Source organism: Varanus komodoensis, unplaced genomic scaffold (genome assembly GCF_004798865.1).
Source record: "Varanus komodoensis strain SLA01 unplaced genomic scaffold, ASM479886v1 scaffold1, whole genome shotgun sequence".
Taxonomy (NCBI): domain Eukaryota; kingdom Metazoa; phylum Chordata; class Lepidosauria; order Squamata; family Varanidae; genus Varanus; species Varanus komodoensis.
The window spans coordinates 91,397,901-91,424,189 of record NW_025335268.1 but is presented as its reverse complement, the minus strand read 5'-3'; the positions used below and the strand labels follow the sequence as shown (position 1 = coordinate 91,424,189).

Below are 26,289 nucleotides of genomic sequence, written 5' to 3'. Positions count from 1 at the left end.
CTTTCAGTATTTCTAGGTATGAATGTCTCGGTTTCTTGGATCTTCTGGAAGAAGTCTCTTATTCCTGCTTTTAGTTGTTCTCTTCGATTTCTTTGTACCAGCTACTGTAATTGGTTTTGGTTTTGTTTTTTTGGTCTCTATGCAATAGTCACTGAAAAGTTGCATTCAAGAATCTGACCCTATTTCTGTCACCTTTTGCTTTTCCACTTTGCCTTTCTTTAGCAAATGTGATCTGTCATCCATCTAGCCTCTTTCTTTCTACTATAGGAATGGTCGTTTGGCATTCTTCCAAAATAATGTCTTTAGTTTCAGTCTACAGTTCTTGTTATTCACTGTTAGTTGAGTTCCATAATGCAAATCTATTCATTATGTGGGCATTAAATTCCTTGGAAATGTGAGTTGCATTTTGGCACTCTGCTTCTGTTACAGGCCTTTTAAGTGTTCAGAGTCACTATTTAATTATTCATTTATTTATTTTTCTACCACCCAGCAGCTAAGGCTTTCTGGACCGTTAAAAAAGTTAAACAAAAATACACAATCAAACAAAAAATTACTTAAAACAACAAAACTACAATAGTAATTGCAATTGGATCAGCATAAAAGCATAGCAGCTACTCCAACCTGCTTCTGAAGTTGGCTCCCTTCTGAGCAGACATTATTAGGTACATCAACATTGGTTTGGATACAGTATATACTAGTGTATAATGTTACTTGTGTATTAGGCAAGGTTGACATTTTGGGCTGTTTTTCTGGTGTTTGTCATATGTCAGGCATATAAGATGACCCTCAGTTTTTGCTTCACTAGTATCTTCCTCAGTCATGGCTTGGTGTGAAGATCTCACAAAACTGGATTATTTTAGAGAATATACTACTGGTGACAGCTTTGTCTTGATAAACATTCAGATGTTTGGGCAGCCTATTTCAATCTATATGAGTGACTTAGAACAACAGCTTTTTAAAAATAGTATTCTTATTTATATGTGTTTTAAATGTCAAATTGCAATTATTTTTGTTGTCTATGTGTTTGTCATATTTTTGCTTTGTATTTTATGAGTATGAAGACTTTATTTGAAAAACATTGTAAAAGTTAAATTAAAATTATGAAATTGTAAAATAAAGTGGCTGGAGAGAGAAATAATATTCCACAAGATTCTTAAAAAATCTCAATTTCTTACTGTCCATAAGCAGTAGTTTTGTTGCTTCTGAATTAGAGTGAAGATTATTATGTGGAGTTTTTTTATAAGGACTACTTGAAAACTGCTATCATATTTTACTATATGCAGAATGAAAAATGCACACGTCAGGTAAAAGGCAGTGACATATAGCAATTATTTTTTACAAGACAAAACACAAGCATTTCCATATATAAATTTGGTATCTCTGGACTGAAAAATCAGCTAACTTAGAGGTAGGATAGCCTCCTGACAAGGTTTTCTGAAAAACCAGCCATCATGGTATTGTTTATGAGTTTCACCATCTCTATTGCTTTGAATTAGTCTACCTCATGGGTCCTCAAACTATGGCCCGGGGGCCAGATCCGGCCCACCACGGCCATTTATCTGGCCCGCCTCAGAGGTTTTCAACGCGCTGCACATGCACCCGCACGCTGCATGCGCCCACCACTGCCTGCCTCGCCCCCCACACAGGGAGGCAGTGGCTTGTTCACAAGATTATTTTGGACTTAATAGGAGAAAATGATCTCCAAGCGAGCAAGTCGCTGTATTGCGCGCCTGCTGCTGCATCCTCCTTGCTTCGCCTCCCCTCACCCGTGCCTGCCCACCCGTGCCTCACCCACGTGCCCTGCCCAGCACTGGCCCCTTTCAACTGGCCCCCAGGTGAAAAAGTTTGAGGACCCCTGGTCTACCTGATGGAAGTTGAGGCTTGACAGAATAACCTTAACATCTCTTAATAAATGTGGGTGCTGTTCCCAACAGCCTGGAATCCAACCTTTATTTATTTATTTATTTATTTATTTATTTATTTATTTATTTATTTATTTATTTATTTATTTATTTATTTATTTATTTATTTAAAGCATTTAAGTCTGTTCCTCAGTCAAAAAGTCTCACAAGGCAGCTTACATATGATCAGCAAATGAAGCAGTTCCTGCCCACAAACTTAGAATTAGAAAGACAGAAGGAATAAGAAAAAGCGAGGAAGGAGGTGAAAATGTAAGTCTTTAAAGCAAGGCTGGTGAAATGGCCCTCCTTTGCTCTTGAGAAAATAATGCACCTTGGAACTAGGAAAAGGAGGAAGGGAGTCAGTTCGAACTGGAAGACACAGTAATAAAAACGAGACCTGAGAATCAGCTGAAGAAGAAAAATCTCAGAGGTAGCAGTTGTTCTTTCTAAGGTTGCCTATTGAACAACTGCCTTTTCTTCTGCCCCCAAATATGTATGCTTGGAGAAGTGAGAGTGTATACACAGTACTTTACACATCAGAAAAAAAATTAGGTAGGAGATTCTGATCAACAGCAATTTTTGAAAAACCTCACAATAGACACAGGTGCTTGCTTGTCTAGTTATATTCACTTTTGCAATAAACTTATTTGAAGAGAGTTCAACATATTTTCTTGAAATGAATGTATGCCTTTCTTGGCATGTGCATTATTTTAATAAACGTAAAGTATATTGAGTACCTTAGCAGAAAGGCAGTATACAAACTTAATCCCCTACTTTAAAGGAAACTAAGTGTAAACACCACAGGTTATTGTTGAGGCTGGAGATCCCGATAGGGACAATGTCCCAAGCGGTCTTGAGAACCAAAACGTAGCTTTTCCGGAGTTTAAATTCACTTTCTCATGCCAAGGTAAATGACTGGGATTATTGAAGTCTGAGCGACTGTATGACAAAACAAACTCTAGCCTGAAACTTTTAAAAGGCATTTTACACGCAACTGCCTCCTAATAGCATGGACGTACAGCTGAAAGTTTATTTCAGGATGTACAGCGAGTAGGCACCGCTAAATAAAATAACGAAATAGGGGCCAGCTTCAACCGATGAGTGCAGAAGATGGGTGCAGTGAGAGCAACCATGAACCAGGTATTATGGGGCGAGTGTATTTTGCATAGGAAGAGTCCTGGAGTCAAACAAGACAGGAAGCAGCAGCGGGCATTTCGGAGATGCCAGACTTAAGGGTTTCATAATTTTGACTCAATGTTCCACAGTCATGCGGTTTAAACGTGAATCATACAACTGAGTTGTTTTTCTTTCCTTTCTGGTTTCTTGACACGTTCAAGAACTGCAATCCTTTTCGAACTTTCCTCTGTAACAAAGAGCACGCTTCAAGCCTTACTCCGCATTTCTGCAATTGAGGGCGTTGGCCTTTTGTTTTAAACGCCCACCTAAGAGCCTGACCTCCAAAAGAACTGCCTGCCTAATTCCCCCAGGCCCTCAGAGGGCGGTTGCCCGCAGTCGTTCCCTTAGCCAAGAAAGGCTAAGAAGACTAAGGTTCGGTTGCCCTTGGCGGAATCTTTACAACCTCGTCCGTCCCGCCGCCTGGCGCTCGAGAAAAATACGGCCGCCACGGAACATTTGAAACAGGGTTTCAGGCGGGAGGTGGCCCGCAATGAAAGGCTCCCGCCTTGGAGTCAGTCAGAGCTCTATCATGCTATACCCGTGGGCCAGCCCTCCCTTGGCAGGGAACTGACGCCGCCTTTGCCTCTCTTTCTTCACCTCCCCATCCCCACTTCAACGCGCGCTGTAGGCGCCCCCTTCGTTGTGCGGAAGGGACAGGAAAAGAGGCACAACCTCTCTCCGCTAGAGGGTGGAGGAAGGAGGAGGAGGAGGGTCGAGTGCGAAGAGAGCCCCAGGATGGGAACGGGAGTCACCTCGGCGGCGGGTAGGTGCTGCGCTACTGTCCCGGCCGCCCCAGACACTGACGGCCCCTGCTTATCGCGCGCAACTAATCGCATAAGAAAGTGAGGCACAAAAGGCAGCCGCGATCAGTCTGGAAACCGTGTTGCGCTTTAGATGCGGCAGGGGGCGGAGAGAGCTGAGCGGGGAAAGAGGGAGCGGTCGGGGACGAAATAAGAGTCACCTCAAGAATTTCTAACGCCTTTAGTGGCAGTTAGGAGCCGCTGGGGACAGCTGAGGCGCCCATGTCCGTAGGGGGAACGGGTGACAGCCGAGACGCAGGAGGGACACCAGAGCTGCTTTTAACTCGCAAGGCGGCGGCAGCGGCGGCCGGAGGGGGGGTCGATTTACCCCTCAGTCTATTTATTTCTGAGTGCAAGATGACCGTCGCCCGCAATTTCACCTCACTTCCACGCAACGTTACAGACTGTGCAGTTGCCGTACTTAAGATACAGTCAAATGCTCGCCGCTACCCCTCGGGAGATTGGGCAGAAGCGTGTGCCACCCTCTTGAATTAGGACATTATCCTCTGAGTCACTTGCAGCACAAATCTTTCCATGCCACAGAATTAATGAACCTATAACAGTTCCTCCTGACTTGTGGTTTGAATAAACGATACGGACCTTCGTGTGGAACACCGAGTTGACTGACTGGCTGCTTCTCAGTAAGCAGGCTTCTCTTGTTTTCCAGGCCTGAAGTGCCATTAGAATGAGGCAAAAACGAGCCAGGTGCTATATAGCGACAGGGACAAGGTAGATCACCAACTGTGTGGGACTTAAGCCATCAGCATTGCTATTGACAATGCTGGTAGGAGCTTAGGAGAGCTGAAGTGCCACAGATCTTGAGAACTACACGACTATTCCTGGTGTAAAGGTCATGGCATTGTGGAGGGAGTAGGCAGGTGAGCTATCAGAAACAGCAATAACCAATCCCCTTTCTGAGAGAAAGAAAGGCTGAGCAATTGCATGACAATTTCTCTTCTACAAGGAGAAAAATTACTCTTTCATTCACTGGGCAGTCTGGTGAGCAGGACTGGGCCTGTCGTGCTTCCTAGAGGTAAAGTGCAAGAAGATGCACACTCTCTCTCCCTGGGTGGTGCTGCATTGGATTACTCAACAAAAGGAGCAATTATCACATCCTCTCAATTATTCACCTAAATTCTCCTGGAAGGTGTAGCAGTGGACCCCATTGTGGTGCCCAGTAGATGGGAAGGTTCTGCTATACCCATGTCCTACTTGTGGGTTACCCATAGGTAGCATGTTGGTCCCTGTGTGAACAGGATGCTGGGCTAGATGGACCTTTGGTCTGATCCTGCATGGCTTTTCATATGCTTTGAATGAGAGGGAGTATGGAAGTGGGTTTTTTTTTTTTTTTTTTGCAAAAGCAGCCACTGTCTCCACAAGATCACTCAGATTGCCAATGCCTCTGATACCTCACCTGTGCTTTCCCTCTAGAATACTCTGTTTGTTTACCCATTCTGAGTGGTGCAGAAGGAATGATTAGGCCCAGCATTGTTGTTCAGAAGGAGAAAGCAAGCAAAAGGCTGCAGTGACTATACCTGGGAGAAACAGGCACTTCATAATCATACTTGTTCACATGACTTCTCTTGCAGGGCAAAGCCAGGGAAGACATTCCAGAAAACTAATATGCAACATGACCATGCAGAAATACAAAATATAACATGAAATGCAATGCATATAGTGAATTAACATTTTGTTCCTTCAGAACTTATATCTCACCATTCTTGGTGCCTGTACTTTGCACCCTTTTGTACACTTGGTTACAGGGCAACATGGTGGGAAGGACTGGTCATCTGGGGCCTAATCCCCACTGCTGTACCATCTATGGAGAAAAAATGAATGCAAGCAAGTAATTAAGAGAAGGAAATAGCTGCTTCTCCATGAGAAACCTTCTACACTATGCTGCCCTGTGACAGAAGGCAAGTGAGCAGGCAGAGAGGGCAGCACCTGCTGGAAAGCAGGAACAGCTGCTCATTTTTGCTTGCATACTTCCCCAACAGGCAGCAGAGCTCAGTGTTCTAGGGGACTAACTTGGTTTTGGAAGATAGCTTTCCAGTCTCTGATATAGGACAACTGAAGGAAGGAAAACTTACTGTTTATAAATGACTGATTCTTCTTGCCAGCAATGGTTGCTGATTGGATGCTTTTCCTTCCAAATAAAGGTTATAGTATTAAGCATACTTTCCCAAAATTGCTTCATAATACATAGTTTAGTATTATGGGAGTGTAGTTCTCCCATGACAGTGGGAGAACTACAAACTCCACTGACCACTATCAAATATAGGCTGTTCCAGAATAAAACATATACAGGGAATTAGATTAGAGAGCTGGATCTGCATGTAGGAGACAAATTGACTCAAGTTGTTCCTCTTACATGGACTCATTTAAAAACTTAAGGAGAACTGTTGTTCAGGTTTTACTCCTCATCTGCAAAATGGGATTATTAAAGTCCTACCTGCCCAGGTTCTTGTGAAAGAATTTAATAAAATCATATTTTGCAATCACTAATTTAAAATGAGCCATCTTAGATATTTTAATGAATAAATAAATATCCTATTCTAACCTCCCAGATCATTGAGATCTTCAGGGGAACACATGCAGCCTCAATACTGGCATACGTTAACTATTTACTAAGAATTTGTATTTTTACTTTGATTTCCCCCCAGCTATGGCTAGTCTTTGAATCAGTATATTCTTTGGTAAACTACCTTGGGAGTGAAAATAAGAATGGTAAAGAAAGATTGCTCATGATGATGATGAGTGATTTTAGTGATAGTAAAAGGAAGGAAGGAAGGAAGGAAGGAAGGAAGGAAGGAAGGAAGAATCTGTCATTCTTGTGTGAGAACTCAAGGAGATTTAGCAGTAGCACATGTTTACAGTGTGTTCCAGCAGTGGAAAGTATTAAGATGCCACTCATTTCATTTTAAACTATAAGTAAACAACAAAGTTTTCATTTTAAGATCTACTTTGCATCTGTCATTCTTGTGTGAGAACTCAAGGAGATTTAGCAGTAGCACATGTTTACAGTGTGTTCCAGCAGTGGAAAGTATTAAGATGCCACTCATTTCATTTTAAACTATAAGTAAACAACAAAGTTTTCATTTTAAGATCTACTTTGCAGTCCGTAACAGTATTTTTTGTGGTAATGGCTTTTGACAAAATAGTTGTAAAGTGAAAATGTCTTATGGAAGAAATGACCTCCTGTTTAAATGTTTTGAGTCAGAGATTATTAGTAGATAAGCATACCTCATTGCTTACCACAGTACTTCTACCTTTCAGTGTTTTATTTTGTGCAGTTTTCAACTTTGGAAGTAGACTGAAATAAGACTGGGATTCCTTGCCATAAAACAAGCAGCCTGGAAGCTTAATAAAATTGCTATATAGGGTAAAACTGTTCAGTTCTGCAGAAAATGCAGTTCTGCAGAAAATGCAGTTCTGCAGAAAATGGGAACTTTAGTAATTTTTCCCTAAATAAGAACCATAATATGGTATTAAAATCTAATCTTAGATTCTAGTGAAAAGAGAATGGTAGTGTTACAGAAATGCAAATATTCTGGGCAAGTATATAATAGGTATTTTGTATCTTGAGGGAAAGTTACAGGGAACTTAATAGAGAACCTAATTTAATAAGATTAACCTAATTTAAATGCAGTTGCTTAAATTGATTTACCAATTATTTATTATATTTGTAGCATACCCTCATGGGTGCACAAAGGATTATAGAACTGTATGCAAGGAGAAACGTTCTTAGCCATAGACCTCTGCATAATTACCCTGACTGGAGAGCATGTAGTGCCAGTGAGTGGTATACTTTTCAACAGTTGTAAAATTTTGTGTGAGACAGGAAATCAGTTTGAATTATTTCCCATATATTCTGTTATAATTCAGATGAAGAAGGAATGGTATGTCCTTTATGTTTCTCCCATGAACTGTAATGACCAACAGCATGGTGGAATTATATAGTTTGAAGGAACCTGTTGGTCAATACTTTGTTTAATCGGTAGAACATCAAGTTCATGGGGGTTTTTCCCCTTTTATAAATACTCTGGTGTTACTCAAGCAACTGTTTATTTTTCTTTCATCTTGCCGTGACAGTCCTTTACTAAGGTCCAAAAACCCTCCTGGATATTTGAACCCAGTAAGCAAGGTGCTTCCTCTGATACATTTTCATCTCATAGTGCTGCTTTTTAACTGAATGCAAAATATAATAAAATGTAACATTAACTTTTTGTTTCATTTAACATTAACAAAATATAGCATGGAACAAAGAATGGAGACAGAATTAAAGCTATCCAAGTTACTTTGATTCAACTCCCTTAGCCTAGTAAATTGTAATACTTGTCTTCTTGCAAACTTACATACCTTTTTAGATTTATGCCTTATTCAATTGTAGCTAATGGATTCATGTTGACTCAGGAGCTCATTTAGATTTTGTGTTGAATTTTGTTGTTGTGCTTAGAACTTGTGCTTCCTATGTTACAGAAATAGGAAGATATGGAGCAGATTGGACAAAGGGTGTAGTAAGGCAGTAATGCTATTTGGGTTCAAGTCAGGAAGAATAGGTTATTTGTTCTGAGGCTGGAAAGACATGCTTGAGTCAAGCTTGGGAAATTAGGAGTTGTGTCACAGCTAGGAAGCAAGCCAGGGTCCCAGTATTCACATAGCACAGTGATTTTTAAATGACATTCTATAATTCTGGGATTCCTTGGAAGCTTACCTGGGGGTTCCTTGATGAGAAGATGTTTAATGGTGGCAAAGATGTCCAAAAGACTGTTTATCTTTGATTAACTTTCTGTCTGCATTGTTTAGTTGCCAGGGGGAAAAAACTGTCTCTCCAAGGAGAAGGGAATTCATATGTCACAAAAGGTGTGTATGCATTCCTGCCTAGAGTCATACAACAAAGGATAGAACTAAGTATTTTTAAAGAATTTTCAGATTGTAAATTTGCATCGAACTATCATTGCTTATACAAATGTGATCTCGTTTTTATTTTTCTATTTTCAAGTTACTTTACCAGAATGTCTAAAATTAAAGAGTCAACACTACCAAGCAAATTTGATGCCTCAGCCTGAAGATCACATAAATATTTCCATTTCTGCACTTGGATAGCATTTTCATCTGTGCTTCTTGTTATTATTTTCTGCCCGTAAATAGCTTGCATACTTGAGCCCGCCTACAGAAAACAAAATAAGGGTCATCTGGGTGGAGTGATATACTGTATATATAATCCCGACTAGCCTGAAAGTCATAGGCAACCAACAATTATACAGAGGTTTGTGCATAGAATTCTATGCAGAGTAGTGAGTAGGTCTGAGAAGGAGGAACATTCTCTCCATGTCTCCTCCACCAGTCTGCTTAGTTTCTGTTCTGGCTGAGGAACTTCATCCCCCAACTCCATACTTCCTCCACCAGTCTATCAGGTAGAAGGTCTCTTCTCCTGCCATTTTTTTAAAGTAACTTGTTCAGTATCATGCATTTTCATGCTAGCTGCAGAGGTGGGAGCTTTTGTCTCTTCCCAAGCATGGAAAAATTATATAAGTTGGTAACTTTTTGCTTTTCTTATTTACAAGGCTGATGCAGTGGATGTGTTCACCCTGCAGATAAGTTATTCAGTGTGAGTTGTTAGAAGAACATTTGGGCTTACTGTGGCTTGTTCTTCCCCTCCTCCCTCTCAGTCTTCCAGCATGTATGCAAGTGTCCTTTGCTGCAGAACCCATCTTGTCTCCTCATCCTAGGCCTACCTCTAATCACTATTTTTTCCACCCTTAATATGGGTGGGGCTTTCTGAGAATGTTAATAAGGTGAGGTTTTTTTTATGGCCATTCTTTCACAAGTGTGCAAGAACATACTTTCACCTATCCAACATGTATAGTCCTGCTCTGTCAATTTCTGTGTGTGTTTCAGTTGTAAACAAGAGCTCTGAAATGAGAGAAGTATTTGCACCAAAAGAGGTGGGGAGGAAACAGTATGTGGGATTTTTTACTGTCTATCCAACAGTGGATCAAATGGTCTCTGCTTTGTTTGTTTCTTTGTTTGTTTTTGCATATATATGCTGCCTCCTGCTCCACCATGTATTCATTCCCACAGAGAGAATGTGTGCGGGCAGACTTTGCCCTCTGTTTTCCCTACCATGCCTGTAACCCTCTCCATTCTTATTCCCTGCACCACCACCCAGTGAAGTGTCTTCCTTTGCCCCCTTCACAATCAAGCATGGAGGTTTATCTTGCTGTCAGCCTACCCAGCTACCGTCAACTTCTCCATGTCTTGCTGTAGCACCTTTCTGTCATGCTCCCCTCCCCTTCTCCTGGCTCTGTTTCTGGCACCAAACATACCCTGACTGCCCATTCTCCCTCCCTCATGTCTGCCTTGCCTTGTTGATATGAGAATCTTCTTCCCTCCTCCATGGCAGTTCCTGCTTTGAAGTTCTCCAGTGACCCCCTCCTTTAGTATCCATCAGCCCACATTCCAGCATTCTGGCTTTGCTCCCACTCATGCCTCCTTGTATCCCTTTCAGTCAGCATCATTTCTCACCTCCATGGCCTATACATCCCCATGGAAAACCAATATGTGCACATGTACACATCCTCCCAATCCCACAGCAAACCTCACAGGAAACACATCTTTATTTCTATAGCATCAGAAGGACTCAGATTATGGAGCAGATTTATTCAGATAGAAATCACAGTTTCTTATACTTCAAAAATACCTATGAACCTTTCTTCTGGTGTGTAAGATCTGTTGGCCAAAAGCTGTACCCAGATTCTGATTGCCTCAACCCCCACTAGAGCATTATTACCCATGCTAGCATGATCCAACCACTGGATACCTCTGTCTTACACTAGACCTGGTACTTCCTTTTCCCTAATATTGCAGAAATCATATCTGCATATCTGTGTGCCATAGCTTGTATGCAGCAAAGCACCAAGGGACTGGAAGGTACCTCCAGAATTGCTTTGGGGAAACCATAGTTTTACCATAGCCACATCTGCAACCCACACATCTTTCTGGAGGATAAAAAGCCCTGCCATGGCCACTGCTAGGGAGCATCTATTCATGTTGTAAGCCGCCCCGAGGTTTCGGCAAGGGGCGGCATAGAAATGTTATAATCATCATCATCATCATCATCATCATCATCATCATCATCTTTGCATTCATGCTGCTATAGAGGTTGTGTCATGCACACCTAGTCAGTATCTCCCACTTGGCAAAGTAATCCTCTCATTTTTAAATGCTGCATTGAAACTTGTCAGTATCCTTGTCCCATTCAGCATTTCCCCGAGTCTCAGCAAGTCCAAAAAGGGGAGAGAGTAGCTTTGCCTGCTTTTCTATAGCAACTTGGAACAGTTACAGCTGTTACTGCAGCAATAACTTCTCTGTTTGTCAGGAAGAGTGCAGGTTTGTGTAACAGGAAACAGGGAAGAATGGGAAAATAACACTACAGCCCTATTTATATACTCACTAAACCCTGAGAAAAAAGAGAGGTGGCATTAGGGATGTGTAAGGACTCTGGTATGGGAGTGGGGATCGATTGGAATTCCTCAGCTCAACTCTGTGGACTCTGACCTGCTTTCTCTCTGCCTTAAGTCTGCCTTATGCCATGTGTTCATGTGGACATCTGGTAATGGGTTCAAGTGGATTTCTGCTTTCACACATGCAACTTGTGGGGGTTGTGTACTTTGTGCAAAGAATTATATAATTTGCATACTTTGTTCAAAGAATTATGTACTTTGCATGATTTGCACAAAGAAGCTGTTAGTACTTCTGAGTTTTTGCACTCTTGATCTTAGCTTAGCTCACTTCCTGGCTAGGGCTGAGCATGGGAAAGAAGTCTGGTGAGCACAAGAGAGTTCACCTGATTCCAGCCTGATCTTTGGATTCCTAGGTGGCAAACAAGTGACAGTCCCTCCAAAGTGACATATGGCCATTCATGGATGTAGTGAGGGAAAATGGAAGGGGCATTTTATGGATGGGTGAAATTATAAAGAATAGTTTTTGCTGCTCTTACTGAGCTGTTCTGTAGCAGTCCTTACAACCTACAATAATATTGTTGTCCTCAGTTCAGACATGAAAGCCATCATGTGTAGATAACCCCTAGAACAAGCCATGGGTTGTCAGGGTTGTTTATTCGTGAAAATTAAGCCTCCCTGTGGAAACCACTCCATGTTCATATAATACAACAACTCATCATGGCCAGAGATGCGCATGATGGATTCTTGTATTGTGAAAACCTAGTCAATCTATGTAGCCAAAGCAATCACATTGAATATGGGCATACTCAGAGTGATTGTGAGCTGAAAAACAAAATCAAGGATCCAATAAAACGAAGTGCTGTAATGATGGATGACTGCAGTTACCACCATACTGACTGGATAAATGGATATTCTGGTCAGTATAAAGAGGTTAAAATTCTTGATGCCCTACATGATTACCCAAGAACAATTGGTCAAGGAACTGACTAGAGAGGAGGGAACACTAGATTTAATCCTAAGTGATGCCACTCAGGACCTAGCACAAGATGAAATTTTGTTGAACCAATTTGAAACAGTGATAAAAGTACTATCAGATTAATACGTACTTCAGTGCAAAATTGCCAAGAAATTTTAGAACAATCATATTTGACTTCAAGAAGAAATTTCTAAAATGAGGGAACTCGGGAAAAAGGAAATTGAAAGGGGAATCAAGAGGATTACAATACTTTAAAGTGCTTGGAGGTTACCCAAACCTCAAACCCTTGGTGAAGCTGTGTAAGTCTGGGTTTGGTCAGTGACTGAATGAGAGACCATGGGACCCCATGTATGCCATTTTGGGCTCTCTGAAGGAAGAAAGGTGGGCTATAAGTAGGGATGTGTGAATCAACACGCAAGAGCTTACTGAAATCCTCCAAATTCCATCTTGGTGCTTATTCTGACTGAAGTCTGTATCAGGTTGTGAGCTTATTTTTTATTTTTTGCATGAAAATGTGAATGTATTTTCGAATATTTCTACACGTATGCATCAGTTACGCACATATTTGAAATGTACACATTTTCTTTCCTTGAGGCTGGTGTGGTTCTTTTCACACTGGCTTAGGAGCTAGTGCGGGGCGGGGCATTCTAGGGAGTGTGGATGGGAAAAGCAAAGCATCACTGTCCTGCAAGGAATCCTGCTGGCACCTCTAGCTCCCCTCTTCACAAGGAGAAGAGAGAAGAGAACAGGGGGGATGGGAATGTGGGCCATACCAAGACACTGAGATGAGAGAAGTGGAGATGCTTATCTCAAGGTCAGACTCCCCAGGTGAACAGGCAGTCTCTGGGAATAACCTAAATGCACATTTGACAGGAAAGAACTTGGAGCAGGAGTGTTTCTCAGACTCAGATAAGACGGACATGATTCTTGACAACATGATGCATCATCAGCAGAGGAGGATGGCCCAATTAGAGGATCGGCACGCAGCAAGGAGGCATGCTCATTTTCAGAAGGCCCCTCCCAAAGGGATGGGGTCCAGGCATGCTCATAAAGAGAGATTGTGGAGGTGAATACTAGATTGAGTTCAATCTACTCTGTGCATGCTCAGAGATTCATTCTGGATGTTTTATGCTTTTTGTTCAATAAAGAATGCTCTGCAAGGAAAAGATATGTGGCTTTGAATGCGCAAAGGAGGAACCTCAGCTCCCTTGTTGTTAGTTGCAAAGTCATGTCCGACCCATCGCAACCCCATGGACAACATTCCTCCAGGCCTTCCTGTCCTTCACCATCCCCTGGAGTCCACTTAAGCTCATGCTGACTGCTTCAGTGACTCCATCTAGCCACCTCATTTTCTGCTGTCCTCTTCTTTTGCCGTCAATTGTTCCCAGCATTAGGCTCTTCTCCAGGGAGTCCTTCCTTCTCATTAGATGGCCAAAGTATTTGAGTTTCATCTTCAGTATCTGGGGTTCTAAAGAGCAGTCAGGGTTGATCTCCTCTAGGACTGACTGATTTGATTGTCTTGCAGTCCAAGGGACTCGCAGGAGTCTCCTCCAACACCACAATTCAAAAGCCTCAATTCTTCGGCGCTCAGCCTTCCTTATGGTCCAGCTTTCACAGCCATACATTGCAACTGGGAAAATCATAGCCTTGACTATACACCGTTTTGTCGGCAGGGTGATGTCTCTGCTTTTTAGTATGCTGTCTAGATTTGCAATAGCTTTCCTTCCAAGGAGCAAGCATCTTTTAATTTCTTGGCTGCAGTCCCCATCTACACAGCCTAAATCAGCCACATCAGTGGTTTCGGTGGTGGGAAGCACCCACACTCAAGGTAGTGAGGCAGATCTTGTCTCTGTGCTACTTTCACCCTCCATTGGATACCTACAAACCTGAGTTCATAGGATTATGGGAAATCACAGTGGATCACACTATAAATTATGAGTGAAGGAAAACCATTGTTGTGGTTATGAGCCATCAAGTCATCTCTGACTTATGCTGACCCAGTGAATGAAAGCCCTTTATTTTGTCCTATCCATGATATCCTTGCCTAGCTGTTCTAAATTCAAGGTTGCGGCTTCTTTTATGGAGTAGATCCATCTCTTATTTGATCTTCCTTTCCTTCTTATGTCTTTGATTGTCCCTGGCATGATTGTCTTCTTTAGTGGGTCTTGCCTCCTCATAATGTGTCCAAAGTATGACAGTCTCACTTTTGTCTTGTTTGCTTCTAAACAACCAATCCAGACATTCCTGCCCACTGAAGAAACAGTCTGAGGATAATTTGGAACACTGGAAGTTGCCTTATATTGAATAAGGCAATATAGACACTTCCATTAGTCCATCTAACCCAGTTCAGTGCTACCTTGGCTCACGAACTTAATCCATTCCAGGATTCAGGTCATGATCCAAATTGGTTGTGAGCCAAGTTAAATTTCCCCATGAGGTTCAATGTAAATAAGGTTAATCTGTTCTGTAACCATTTTTTTAAATCAGAAAAATGTGAAGTAAAGTGACATAACAAAGATCATGGCCATCTCCCCCTCCCCACCCAGAGCACAAGCATGCCATCTCCCCCCCACAGCACGACTGAGATTGTGTCTGTCATCCCTGCACGCGCCCATCATCCCTGCACACGTCTGTCATCCTGGCGCACAGTGTGGGGGGGAGACGGGCACGAATGGGGTGTGCTGCGGCAGGGAGAGACAGGTGCAAACGGCGTGCTGGGGGAGGGAGAGATGGGAGGTGGGTGCGAATGGGGCACACTGGGGGAGGGAGAGACGGGCGTGATCTTGGCCATCTCCCCCCCTCCCCCAGCACGATCACGGCCATCTCCCCCCTCGGGGGGGGTGGAAGATGGCCGCTATCATGCTTTCCTGCAGGGAAGACGTGACCACACACATCTTCCCTGCATGAAGGCAACTGCGAATATGGCCATCTCTCCACTTGGGGGTGTGGGAGAGATGGCTGCGATCTTGGTCGCCACCCAATGTGGAGTTCACGACCCACGTCAAAATTTTCATCAAATTTTTGTTCGTGACCCGATTTGATTGTGAACCAAGGTGTTCGTGAGCCGAGGTACCACTGTAGTGTAGATACTTGGTAGCAGCAACTTTCCTGGGTTTCAGCAAACTTCTTTCCTAGCCCTATCTTTAGAAGCTAGAGATTGAACCTTCTGCATGTAAAACGTGTACTCTGAGCTATGACTCCTCACATTATTGCAGGCAGCCACCTTGGTCTATTTGTTGTTACATGCTGTCAGGTTGTCTCTGACTTATAGTGCATTAGAAAGAAGTAAAATATAAATAGTAGCATGCTATCTTTGATTTAGAACTAGCCAAAAATTATAAAACCATAAGCAAGCTTTCAAGTTTTGCAGATTTTTTTCATGCTAGGTGTTAAACAGGAAAAGGTGGGAGAGATTAAAAGAATGATGGTGATAGAGAGCATGGTATTAGCTCAGTCTGTAATTTTTTGCAGTTGTAAGTTCGAAGGTATAAAACAAAGGTTTGGAGAACAGAAATCCTTAAATGACAAGTGAGGTCTGCCATTTTCAATTTAGTGCACATGGGGTACACATGTACACATCCAACAGACACTTAAACCACTACCTTTCCCCTTCTACCCTGGTAGTTTCCTTCCACAAGAACTGACCCCTGCTGGTTACATTGCACAAGTGAGATCTAACCATTTATGCAAGGAAGATATTGTGCTTCCCAGAAGAGGCCCCAAAATGAGTAGGAATGCTCATTTCTGAAAAGAGTCAGGTCAAACAAAATTTCCTCATGAAAGTTCTGACAACCTGCCTTCTTCCAGAAACAAAAACATGAAATCTCACTTGTGAGATGGTACAGTCCTCCATGTTTGTGTAATGGAACTGATAAGAGGATTGGTGGGGACAGAAGTGCCCCTTTGGATTCTGCCCTTAGAGGAAAGCAAACTGAAAAAGTTAGAACCAGCAACTTTTCAATTACTTAACTCTGTAGTACAATATTTAGTGCAACTAGCTCATTAGGTTGTAGAGAGCCTTTCACATAATTTTTGAAGTTACTTTCTTTCTTCAGAATTAATTAATGTTCTGGCAAATAGAAAAATCTGAAGTAGTCATACAAAAGAATTCTATTCATTTACAGTACTCTGAAATAATTTTACTGCCCTCAGGGTTGGAATTTGCTGCGTGACAGTAAGTCCATATAAATTGTTCATGCTACCAGAAGCTCAACTGGAAAACAGTTACAGGCTAAAGAAATAAAAGAAGCTTCTTCTCAGTAATCTTTTATTTCTACTCATAATTGTGCAAGATAGAAATATCTATTTTTAAGAATGTATTAGTTTAAATTAGATAACTGTGTTAAAAAATAATTCATGAATTTGAGACAAATCTTAAGGAGTGATTTTAGGTCTTTATTGTGTGCATCAACAATATGTCAATTCACCCACTATCTGCACAAAAGGAGTTATGGGAAAGCTTTAATAAATGCAATGTCATACTATCTGAACCTCAAAAATAGCCAAGGCACAATGGTTCCAGTATGCACCTAAATGCGAGTGTACTTTGCCCCCTGTTAGAAGAATAAAAGGAGTCAGAAGAGAAAAAAAGAACCCCCTGAAGGAGCGAAAATGATATATTTAGGGGAGTTTCATGAGTCACTGCTGCACAATGTTGCTCATGAAAACAAGACGGTATTTTTGTTTACAAATTTTCCTGTTATAAAACAAGGTTTTCTGACCTAAATCAGGAAACCTTTGACTGCAATCTTATACCCACTTTCCTGAAAGTAAACTCTACTGGACTTAGTGAGAATGACTTATGAGTAAAGAAGCCTAAGGCTGTGCTAGGACAAAGTAATCCTATGGCCTCTAGACAGCACTTAGATGGCCATATGATTTTTTTCAGATTTGCAGCTCCACGGTTGGAAAATTGCTTCAATATTTCTTGAATATTCTGGCAAAATTGCAGTTTGTGTGCAAAGCAGATAAGCCATATTTTATCTTCTTATTGAAATTGTATTCCCATTTAAAATGAATTGCCAGCACTTCTTCCTTGGACTTTGGTTGCAGTATCTTTACAAAAGCACTACTGATACCGTGTTAGTCCGTATTCTAACTTTAGTATCCATGTATGCAGGTTCTTACCAAGAACCATCCAAGAAAAGTCTAATTACAAAATAGAGACAAAATAGAAAGGTGTAAGACAAGTCACAAATCAAGATTTCTGATTTAACAGTATATTTGGGACTGTAGTATGTGGGACTGTACCATTGTCAGAATACAGACTATATAGATTATTTATTGTTATACTTGCATAGGCTTGCACTGAGCATAAATCTGTGTAAAATAGCTGCAGTTTGAATTGAAGTTGTACTTACTAAGAGTAAATATAATTGCAGGTATCTTCCACATCAATGGAAGAATTGGATCAACCAAGCATTCTACGTACCTTTTCCTTCTCCATGCTATCTGATCCTCAGAGCAGCACATCTGGACAAAGTACTCAAGAGAAAACTGTTTCATTTTTCTTCAAGTGGAATAAAGTTCTACAATTCTATGTCTTATATTCATACACACTGACAGAAGGAGACAATCTTTCATCATTATGGGACTCTTGGTGTGGGATACAAGTTTTCAATATTTTAATGAATAAATAAAATGTAACCAGTGTACCCTAAATCCTCATTACACTGGTCATGTTAACTTTTTCATAGATACATATCCTAGAATCTTGTTTTTACTATGTTGTAATATTTTCTTAGCAGAATCACCCAGGAACATGTATGTGATTTGCAGAGTGATGATGTGAATCACTGTCTTAGTTCAGTTCATAGTGTAGTCTGTTAAAATTCACATTATGGCAGCAACGTATAGGCGTGTAGTAACAACAGTGAATTGTTACAGCAGCGTTGTGATAGATCGTAGACTTCAGCATGCTGTGCATTATTGCACTGGAGCATGTCAGGTATTCAAGCAAGGAGTTACATGCATAGTGGCCCACCACAGTGTCTGTGCAGAACTAATTAAATTCCCTACACGGAATCTTAGAAGTTCAGACCTGACCCATAATTTCTCAGTCCCTGAAAATTCTCTTGCTTTGTCTGGGGATGAAGATTATCATCAAATCCTTCCTAGTAATCCAAGACTCAAAAAGGGATCTTCCATTCAAAGCACTGGAAGTCTGAAAGATATCACTGGAGAAGCCATAAATCTTGCTAGTGGAAAAATAAAGGAATTTTCATTTGAAAAACTCAGAAACTCTTCGAGTCAGTTCAACTATAGAAAGGGAAGAAAAGTTAAGTCAGACTCATTCAGCAGAAGGTCACTAGACTTTGACTTGATCTATGGACATTTTAGCAATGATGAAAATTCACCCCCTTCTTTTGGCCTGTCACATCAGTCATCACCTGAAGAGAAATGGCAGATCAGCAGTACCTCAGTAGAGGGAAATGTAAATTCTACCATTCCCTCACCTATGCAGACTTTCTTTGAAGATAGTTTTATCACACAGATTTTGGAAAAGCACAAGCTGGATGGTTCTTCCAGTGGAGATATTAAGATGTGCTTGGACATCTTGTTAAAGTGCTCAGAGGACTTGAAGAAGTGTACTGATATAATAAAGCAGTGCATCAAGAAAAAATCTTCAGGTAGTGTCAGTGAAGGAACTGGTAATGATCCATTGGCCAACTCTGAAATGATCTATATGAATTTAATGACAAGATTTTCTTCTTACCTTAAAAAGCTGCCATTTGAATTTAGGCAGCCTGGGATCACTGAACCTGGTGACATGGTAGAAATGATTAACAGTTTGTCTACTTTACAACAGTCTCATTTCTCCCCAATATTTCGCAATGAACAGCCACCTAGATACGAGGATGTTGTATCCTCCTCATCCTCTTTGACAAGGCAGCCTTTTACTATGGACTTACAGGGTAGCCAAAATAGCACTGATACGAATACCTCAGCAAATTCAACCCAAATCCCAACTGTAGATATTTCTTCAAATGCTTTGCATGTCAACAACCAGCAGGACAATTTAGGATTTAGAAATGAAGCCTGTGGACTACCTCAGTTACCATCTTTAAACCCATCAGACTGTATTTCTCCCACAGAAACTCTGTACATTGTAGAAGAATCAGATAAAGTATTAGGCTCTGCATTGAGTACCAAAAGCAGAGGAATATGGGAGAATTCAGAAAGCAGCCAGCAGAGAGCAAAAAAGGCAGATCCTGCTGTAGATCCTCCTAAAGCATCACCTATTGTAGTACAGCCTGTAACACTGGCCCAGACCTTCACTCCAGCAACCTCCATCAGTAAAAGCTTTGATGGTACTATGCCTGTTTCTAAGGGAGAAGCCAGAAATAACAATCAAGAAGAGATAGACAAACTTCTATTGGATTTGGAGCATTTTTCACAAAAAATGGAGACTACTCTCAGAGAGACTTCTCCTAAGCAGAGTGATTCTGCATGTTTGAAGGATATTAGTCTATCTCGAACTCCTGACAATAAATCATGTTCATCTGCAGACAAAAGTGCTTCCTCTTCTTTATCAAAACTCATAGAATCCAACGGTCATAAAATAGAGGAAGAAGACAAAACCCTTTTATTGCGTATCCTGGAGAGTATTGAAGATTTTGCTCAGGAACTAGTAGAATTCCGAATGGGCAAAGGAAGCTTATCAAAGGAGAAGGAAGTGATGCACATTCTTCAGGAAACTTTGGCTACTCCCTCCATCGTAGTTACCAAAGATCCAGTCCGAGGGCAAATTCAACAGATGCCAGAGGTTATTGAGGTAAGAGTGCAGATTTTGTTCACTTCATAGGTGCAATTTAACATGATGAATATCATGTCTATATAGAACATTATAACTTATGTTTATGCTTTCACTCCATTTCATACAAGGTGGGAATTTGCCATCAGTTCAAACTTTCATGATATATTTATAAGGCTAAATAGACATACATGTGTCATGTATGAAAGTGCACATTGAGGCTGCCAATAGATTATAGTGTTTAGGAAACTTAGTAAAGCTTTCATTGCCCATGTTCTCTGTTTATGTCCTTCTGTAGTCCTGGTAAAATCTGATATGTAGCTTTTTATAGTGCTTTGAGACGTATCTTGGAAAACCTGAAATGGTTTGAGAAGGGTGGCTAGCACTGCTACAATAGATGTTTGTTCAGTGTGAGTACTGGAAACTACCACTGGATAATGACTAATAGGAGTTCCACTGCTTTGAGTGCCTAAAGCACTTTTGGAACTATTTGAAAAAGATATTATACTTATTTTAATTAGATGCAAAGGCAAATGCATAGCTGCATATGATCACAACATTTTTAAAAGAACAGTGCAGTGTTTATTATAGTTGAATTTGACTGGATTATGAATTGCTTACTAGTTTCTGGTTATAGTCAGTTTCGTATCTCTGTTGAATAGTATGAGAAAGTTGCTAGAATTAGAAAAAATGAACATATTTTTTACACTGGAAATACTTCCCCAATCTGTTGAACCTCTGTTATGACACTTGTTCTGAATTAGGACTCGTTGTTCAAAGCATGATGGGAAAAGTTGTTTTCATATCTCCAAAAAAATAAAATAAAAATGACTGAGTGCAGTCACAATTTCCTATATGGAAATGGTAACAGGTTTTAGAAATTAATCAGATGTGATAACAAACTGTTCTAAAACACAGTGATATTTTATAAGAACATTAAAAGGAATTGTATGCATGAAGAATGAAAAGAATAATAATGCAATGTTTGTTTTAAAAATAAATTTAATACTAATTTGAAACTATATTTGTTTTACATATTTATCTTCTGTTCTTGGTGAAGTCCTTGCTAGTATTATCAGTATTTCCTCTGACTCCTGTTGTGGGATCCTCTTTAACAAGCAAGGAAACAATAGCCTATTGACAAGATATTTTGGTTTCCCAGGTGAAGATTTGCAAAGTCTTTGTCAGTCTTCTGTGAAATGAAATAAATTCCTAGAATAAGAAAGTCCCATGTGTAGATAACTTCAGTTCCTGATCTGACAGAAACCACACAATTTTATCATCCTGCACTCTTTCTTAGAGAAGGTGTTTTGGCATCAGCTCTACTATCCCTCCTAGAATAGGAAAGTAATACACATATGAGAAAGAGTTTTCTGTCTTCTCCCTGATCAGGATACCAATATGATAGAGTCTAGAATCTGCGTTTGCATGAGTTTTAGAGCAATCTGTAATTACAGGCAGTCAAATTCCTTGTGAGTTTTAAAACACAGCATTGATAGCAGCAATAGCTATTAATCTGTGGAATACAGCAATTTTTTTTAGCTTTAAAGCTCAGGTCTTAGCACAAGTATCCACAATGTAAACTTTACAAACTTTCACCTTCTTGAGCATTTCCATAATATGATGGTTGGTATGATTTATGTATTTGTTTCTATCTAATTATTTTATTCATACAAACAGGTTAGTTTTTTCTCTGCTGTCACTTAAGTATCAGCCTTTGCTTGAAAATTTAACATTAAGAGTGAAAATGAACACAAGTAATTAAATATTTACAGTTCAATTCTGTGGCCTCCCAATATCATTGGGGTGGGGCAGTGGTCATAAGATTATTTAGAATCACAGCTCTGAGGTCTTGCAACCTTGGAGCTGGGTCTCCAAAGCTGTGTCTCTGCTCCTCCCCACCACCTTGGAAAGAACCATATCAGCTGCCTCTCTGAGGTCAGAAATTAGGCTTGGAAAGAGGTAAAAGAGTATATTGGGGTGGGGGTGGGGAAGGGAGGATGTTGGGGCTGATGACTTATGCCATATCCAAATGGCACCCCAGCCTCCTTTGCTCCCCATCTCGCTGGTTTGTGTAGACAGCTGGAAATGACCATCTAGATAAAATGCAGAGTGTGAGGGAGAATGGAAGTGAAGACCCTTGCTACCTTATATCACTCCAGTGGATGCATGTAAATCCCGGAATTTGGATGCTTATGTGTATTGAGGTCATGGGCATTGGATTGTGCTCTTAGATGTTTTGAAAACTTGCTCAGAAAATTGTTCTATTATGTTTCAATCAATTTTTGCAAGATTTAGCTAGTAATTGCAAAAATAGCCATGTCTATCGCAATTTTGAGCACATTTATTAAAAAGTTCCACTGAACTCAATACAATACAATTTATTTTTGAGTAAATGGGTACACCAACAGGCACAATTATTACTTTTGAATGTGACAGAAAATACTTGAAAATCATATGATTTGTTTTCCTAATATTGTTCTTTTGACTTTAAGGGAGCAAATAATTTTTCTTTAACAAGAATGAAAATCAAACAATTTCAAGAGCCCAAAATGTATTCTTCCATTATTCAAGTTTTTAAAATGTTATTTTATGAAGAGTACATCATAACACATTTTTTTACTCAGACCTGAGCTATAGTATATATCTTCATTTCCAGCTGAGTCTTGTGGCTGTAACTTTGCACTCAAATTTCATCTCTGATGCTCATAAAATAAGTACTATCTGGGAAGGCGATATATTTAGCTACTTCTGCACTATGTCTAACTTTAGCACCACTGGTAGTAGTGGTGGGTACTTTCCTTCCCACAATACCTCTCCTCGAATACAAGCCAAGGACAGATTGTCTGACTGTCATGTATCCAGAAGGGACATAGATTCTGTTGTAGATCATGTCTCTTGATAAAGAATTGCAAAGGGACATCCAGAGATATTAATGCTCAGGGATTTTTTGAATGTCAGAAAAAAAGTTCTCTGGCATTGGGGTGAGGTAGAGTGATCAAATAATTCTTGCTGTGGATAAGAAGAAGCCAAGGTATGATTCACTTAGAACTTCTTGACCATAATAATCCTAAGCCAAGAGAATAGCTCATTGTTGTGGAAGTGATCTCCTGGAGGAGATCTCTGCTGGGAGGACAAAAGTTGGCTCAGGAACTAAGCAACATGATGATCAAGGAAACTTCTCTGCGATGGGACCCAGATTTACGAGGAGAGTTAGCTTTCCTTGCAAAAGGCTGTGATTTTGTTCTTCCATCTCGATTCAAGAGGAGGTTGAAGTCATTCCAGCAGGCCCAGGTTTGAATGTGCTTTTCTTCTTCCTCTTTGTATCTTTTTATTGGATCAGGGCTTGGAGCTGTGTCTCCCTTAGCCTTTTCTATTTTCAGAAGGTTATTTGAAGCAAATACCCATAGGTTTAAAAATAGGTCTTCCAAGCTTAGCACACAAATGCCCTATTGGTAAACAAGAAGAGCCCAAAGGTATTTTCCTTTGGAGGATAAAAATACTAAATTTTAAAAGATTATTAGCTGAAAATAATTACAGCTTACTGCTTGTTCTCTGAAGAAAAGAAATGACTTGTATATTTCATTTTTACATTCCTTACTTAATTGTCCTAAATGTCAGCTGCATTGGAGGGCTTTGTTCTGCTCCACTGCTGAAAATATGCTTTAAAGGTTACAATGAAATGGATGCAGAAGTGGACATGTGTGGTAGTGCTTCACTATTCCACATATTATCTCTGGCTGCTAAAGTACTTTCTGATGATCAATAGAAGAAAAGATTATTTTAAGATTTGCTAAAGTATAGTTTGACATCTGATTACTCCAATATGGTTTAAACCACTACCTCAGGATTTATATGGAATAGCAGTTTTTGATTTAGTCTTCTGCTGATAGGCATTCAGGGAAGATGAGCAGCAAGCACTGCATCCCATACTTTATTATTAATTTTGCACCACTTCCTGGTTTTCTCAGAAAATATTTGCACAGACAGCCTGCCATTTATTCTTTATCCTGGGACCTTTCTTCCCCTTCCTCCTTGGTTGTCAGATTCTCCTTTTGGTGTGGAGGCACTGTGTGAATTTACAGCATTTCATAGTCTCAAATATTAACCATCTTTTTAATTTCATCTGCTAGTAGAATCCAAAAGCTAATTGCCTAATGATCTTGGAACTAAGCTACTTTACGGTACTAGAACTTACCTAGTGGATAAGTCTCAAGTTGTCGCCCTGTTCTTTCTTTAAATCACACTACAACAAATTTACTGGGATATAAATTGATGCACCGGTATATTTCTGCAATATTTTTCAAATTCAGCATTTGCTAAGAAAAAAAAACTACAATTCCAGGAAAAAAAAATAAAGGTGCGTGAGAATTCTACCCTAAGCAGAAGAACAGGTGTGGTGAAGTGTTTTAGATGAATAATATTATTTTAGGATAAGGAAGGAAAAGGTGAAATGAAATGTACAAAGAATGCATGTATGGACACTCCTTCGTTAATATTTTATTTCCTACAGTACAGTCAAAGAACCGGATCACAGCAATTATGGATTTGGAATTATTCTACCAGTTTTCATCATACAGATCAATCAATGCTAATACTAAATTGCAAGAATGTTACTTGACAAGTTGTTAACATGCTTGCTGGTTTGGTTCCAGCACCATAAATGTATAAAAAAATCAGAGTTGGACAAAACATGTAATCCAGTGTGTCAAATCGGTGTTAAAATGTACTGTACTGACATGATGTGAGTTGTAAGCATAATCACCTGACACAAAGATAGTTTCAAAGTGCAGGAAGAACAAAATATGTAGCATTGACGCGAAAAGTGCACTCCAAGCAGTAGCACTTTAATAATAGGCATTCTGCAGTCAAAAGCTGAGATGTAATCTAAATAAATGGATATATTCTCTCATCAGTACATTTTTGTGACTTATCAGTACATGACTGTATAGCAGTACATGGTTATCAGTACTAACCAGAAGCCAGCCTGTTTCCTTTGAGAGCTTTAACTGAATGCTGCTTTAGGTACTTAGAAAGATGCAGTGGTGCAAAAAATGCACAGTGTTAAAGTTACATATCAATAGTATAAACAAAAACTTCATTGTTTGACATTTACTAATGGACTGATTTTATCTGTATTTCCCATTCTTATTTGTTTGTAGAAAAATAATTCATGTGTGATCTTTCCAGGTCCAAAATAAACAAGAAAAGAAATCTGTGACTCCATCCCCTGCTCCTACGAATTCAACAGTCAGCTCACAATCTCTTCTGCCTCCAAATAAAGTAACTGTTGCTGCCCCTTTATCCATAAGCATTCCACGCTTCTATTTCCCCAATGGACTTCCTAATGTATGCAACAGTCATGAAGAGACCATTGCCAAGGTTGAGGCAGCCTTTTCAGAGTTTGAAGATGAGAGAGTTCCTCTTAATGAAATGGGGAAAATTGCAAAGGTAACTATTATTATTCCTTGGCTTGCAATGGACAAAGCTAGAATCTCATTACAATTTAAGCAAGTAAGTATTAATGAAGAAAATCATAGTTTCAAATAAGGTGTTAACAAAATGAAACCATGAACAAAAGCAAAACTTTTACAGCTGGTTTCCAGAGGTGCAAGACATTAATGCATTAGGACAAGGCAGAAATGCTGACCACTGAGCAAACATTGGGAGAGTTTCTGTGGAAGCTGCATTGTTTATTTGGCTGAATTACTACTGCTGTTTTCAGTTAAGGCTATGAAAAGATCTGGGAAGCAGTAACTTTCAGATGACAGCAGGTATTCATGTGGAAGGGTACTTCTCTGCTGGTAACAGCAGTGAAAGAACCTGTGGGTTGTGATGGGCCCTTTTGGGCAGGTGAAAACAGGATATATATGAGACTAGTCTGCACTAAGTTTGCTTTTGCCTTGGTTCCACATTTAGCCAGTATTGTGGAGGCTTAATCTTGTATCTTCTGCAAAAACAAGGATAACAACAACAAAGTCATTTTTATTTAAGCTGACTTTTAAGAGAGAGGATAAACCTAGGTTAGCTGAATGCTGCCTTTGTTATATTTGTCGTCATTCTGCTTTTTTCCTTTATATTCACTATATAAAGGTGATAGGGACCGTTACTATATTTAAAAATACTTTATAGCTTAACCACAATCATCACAACATTTTTTTTATTTGATTTTACAATTAAGTTACATGCTAAGCCCTTTTGGAATTGTCAATCAGAC

At 40.1% G+C, this 26,289-nt stretch overlaps 1 protein-coding gene across 7 annotated transcripts in view; it reads left to right on the top strand.

Annotated features, from left to right (window-relative positions):
• The first annotated feature begins 3,616 nt into the window (after window positions 1–3,616).
• PPP2R3A (protein phosphatase 2 regulatory subunit B''alpha) overlaps window positions 3,617–26,289 on the top strand; it is a 59,479-nt gene continuing 36,806 nt past the window's right edge. For 3 of the 7 annotated variants that reach the window (XR_006415191.1, XM_044434818.1, XM_044434828.1), the window contains exons 1-4: window positions 3,619–3,840; window positions 8,684–8,740; window positions 17,701–20,093; window positions 25,263–25,523. Coding sequence is in view for 5 of the 7 variants with exons in the window: in XM_044434818.1 (XP_044290753.1) it covers window positions 18,159–20,093; window positions 25,263–25,523 (2,196 nt within the window). In the remaining 2 variants the exon portion in view is untranslated. Of the gene's footprint in view, window positions 3,841–8,429; window positions 8,741–17,700; window positions 20,094–25,262; window positions 25,524–26,289 lie in introns of those variants that run through there. The other 4 variants (XM_044434861.1, XR_006415192.1, XM_044434837.1 and 1 more) reach the window with 4 other exon arrangements.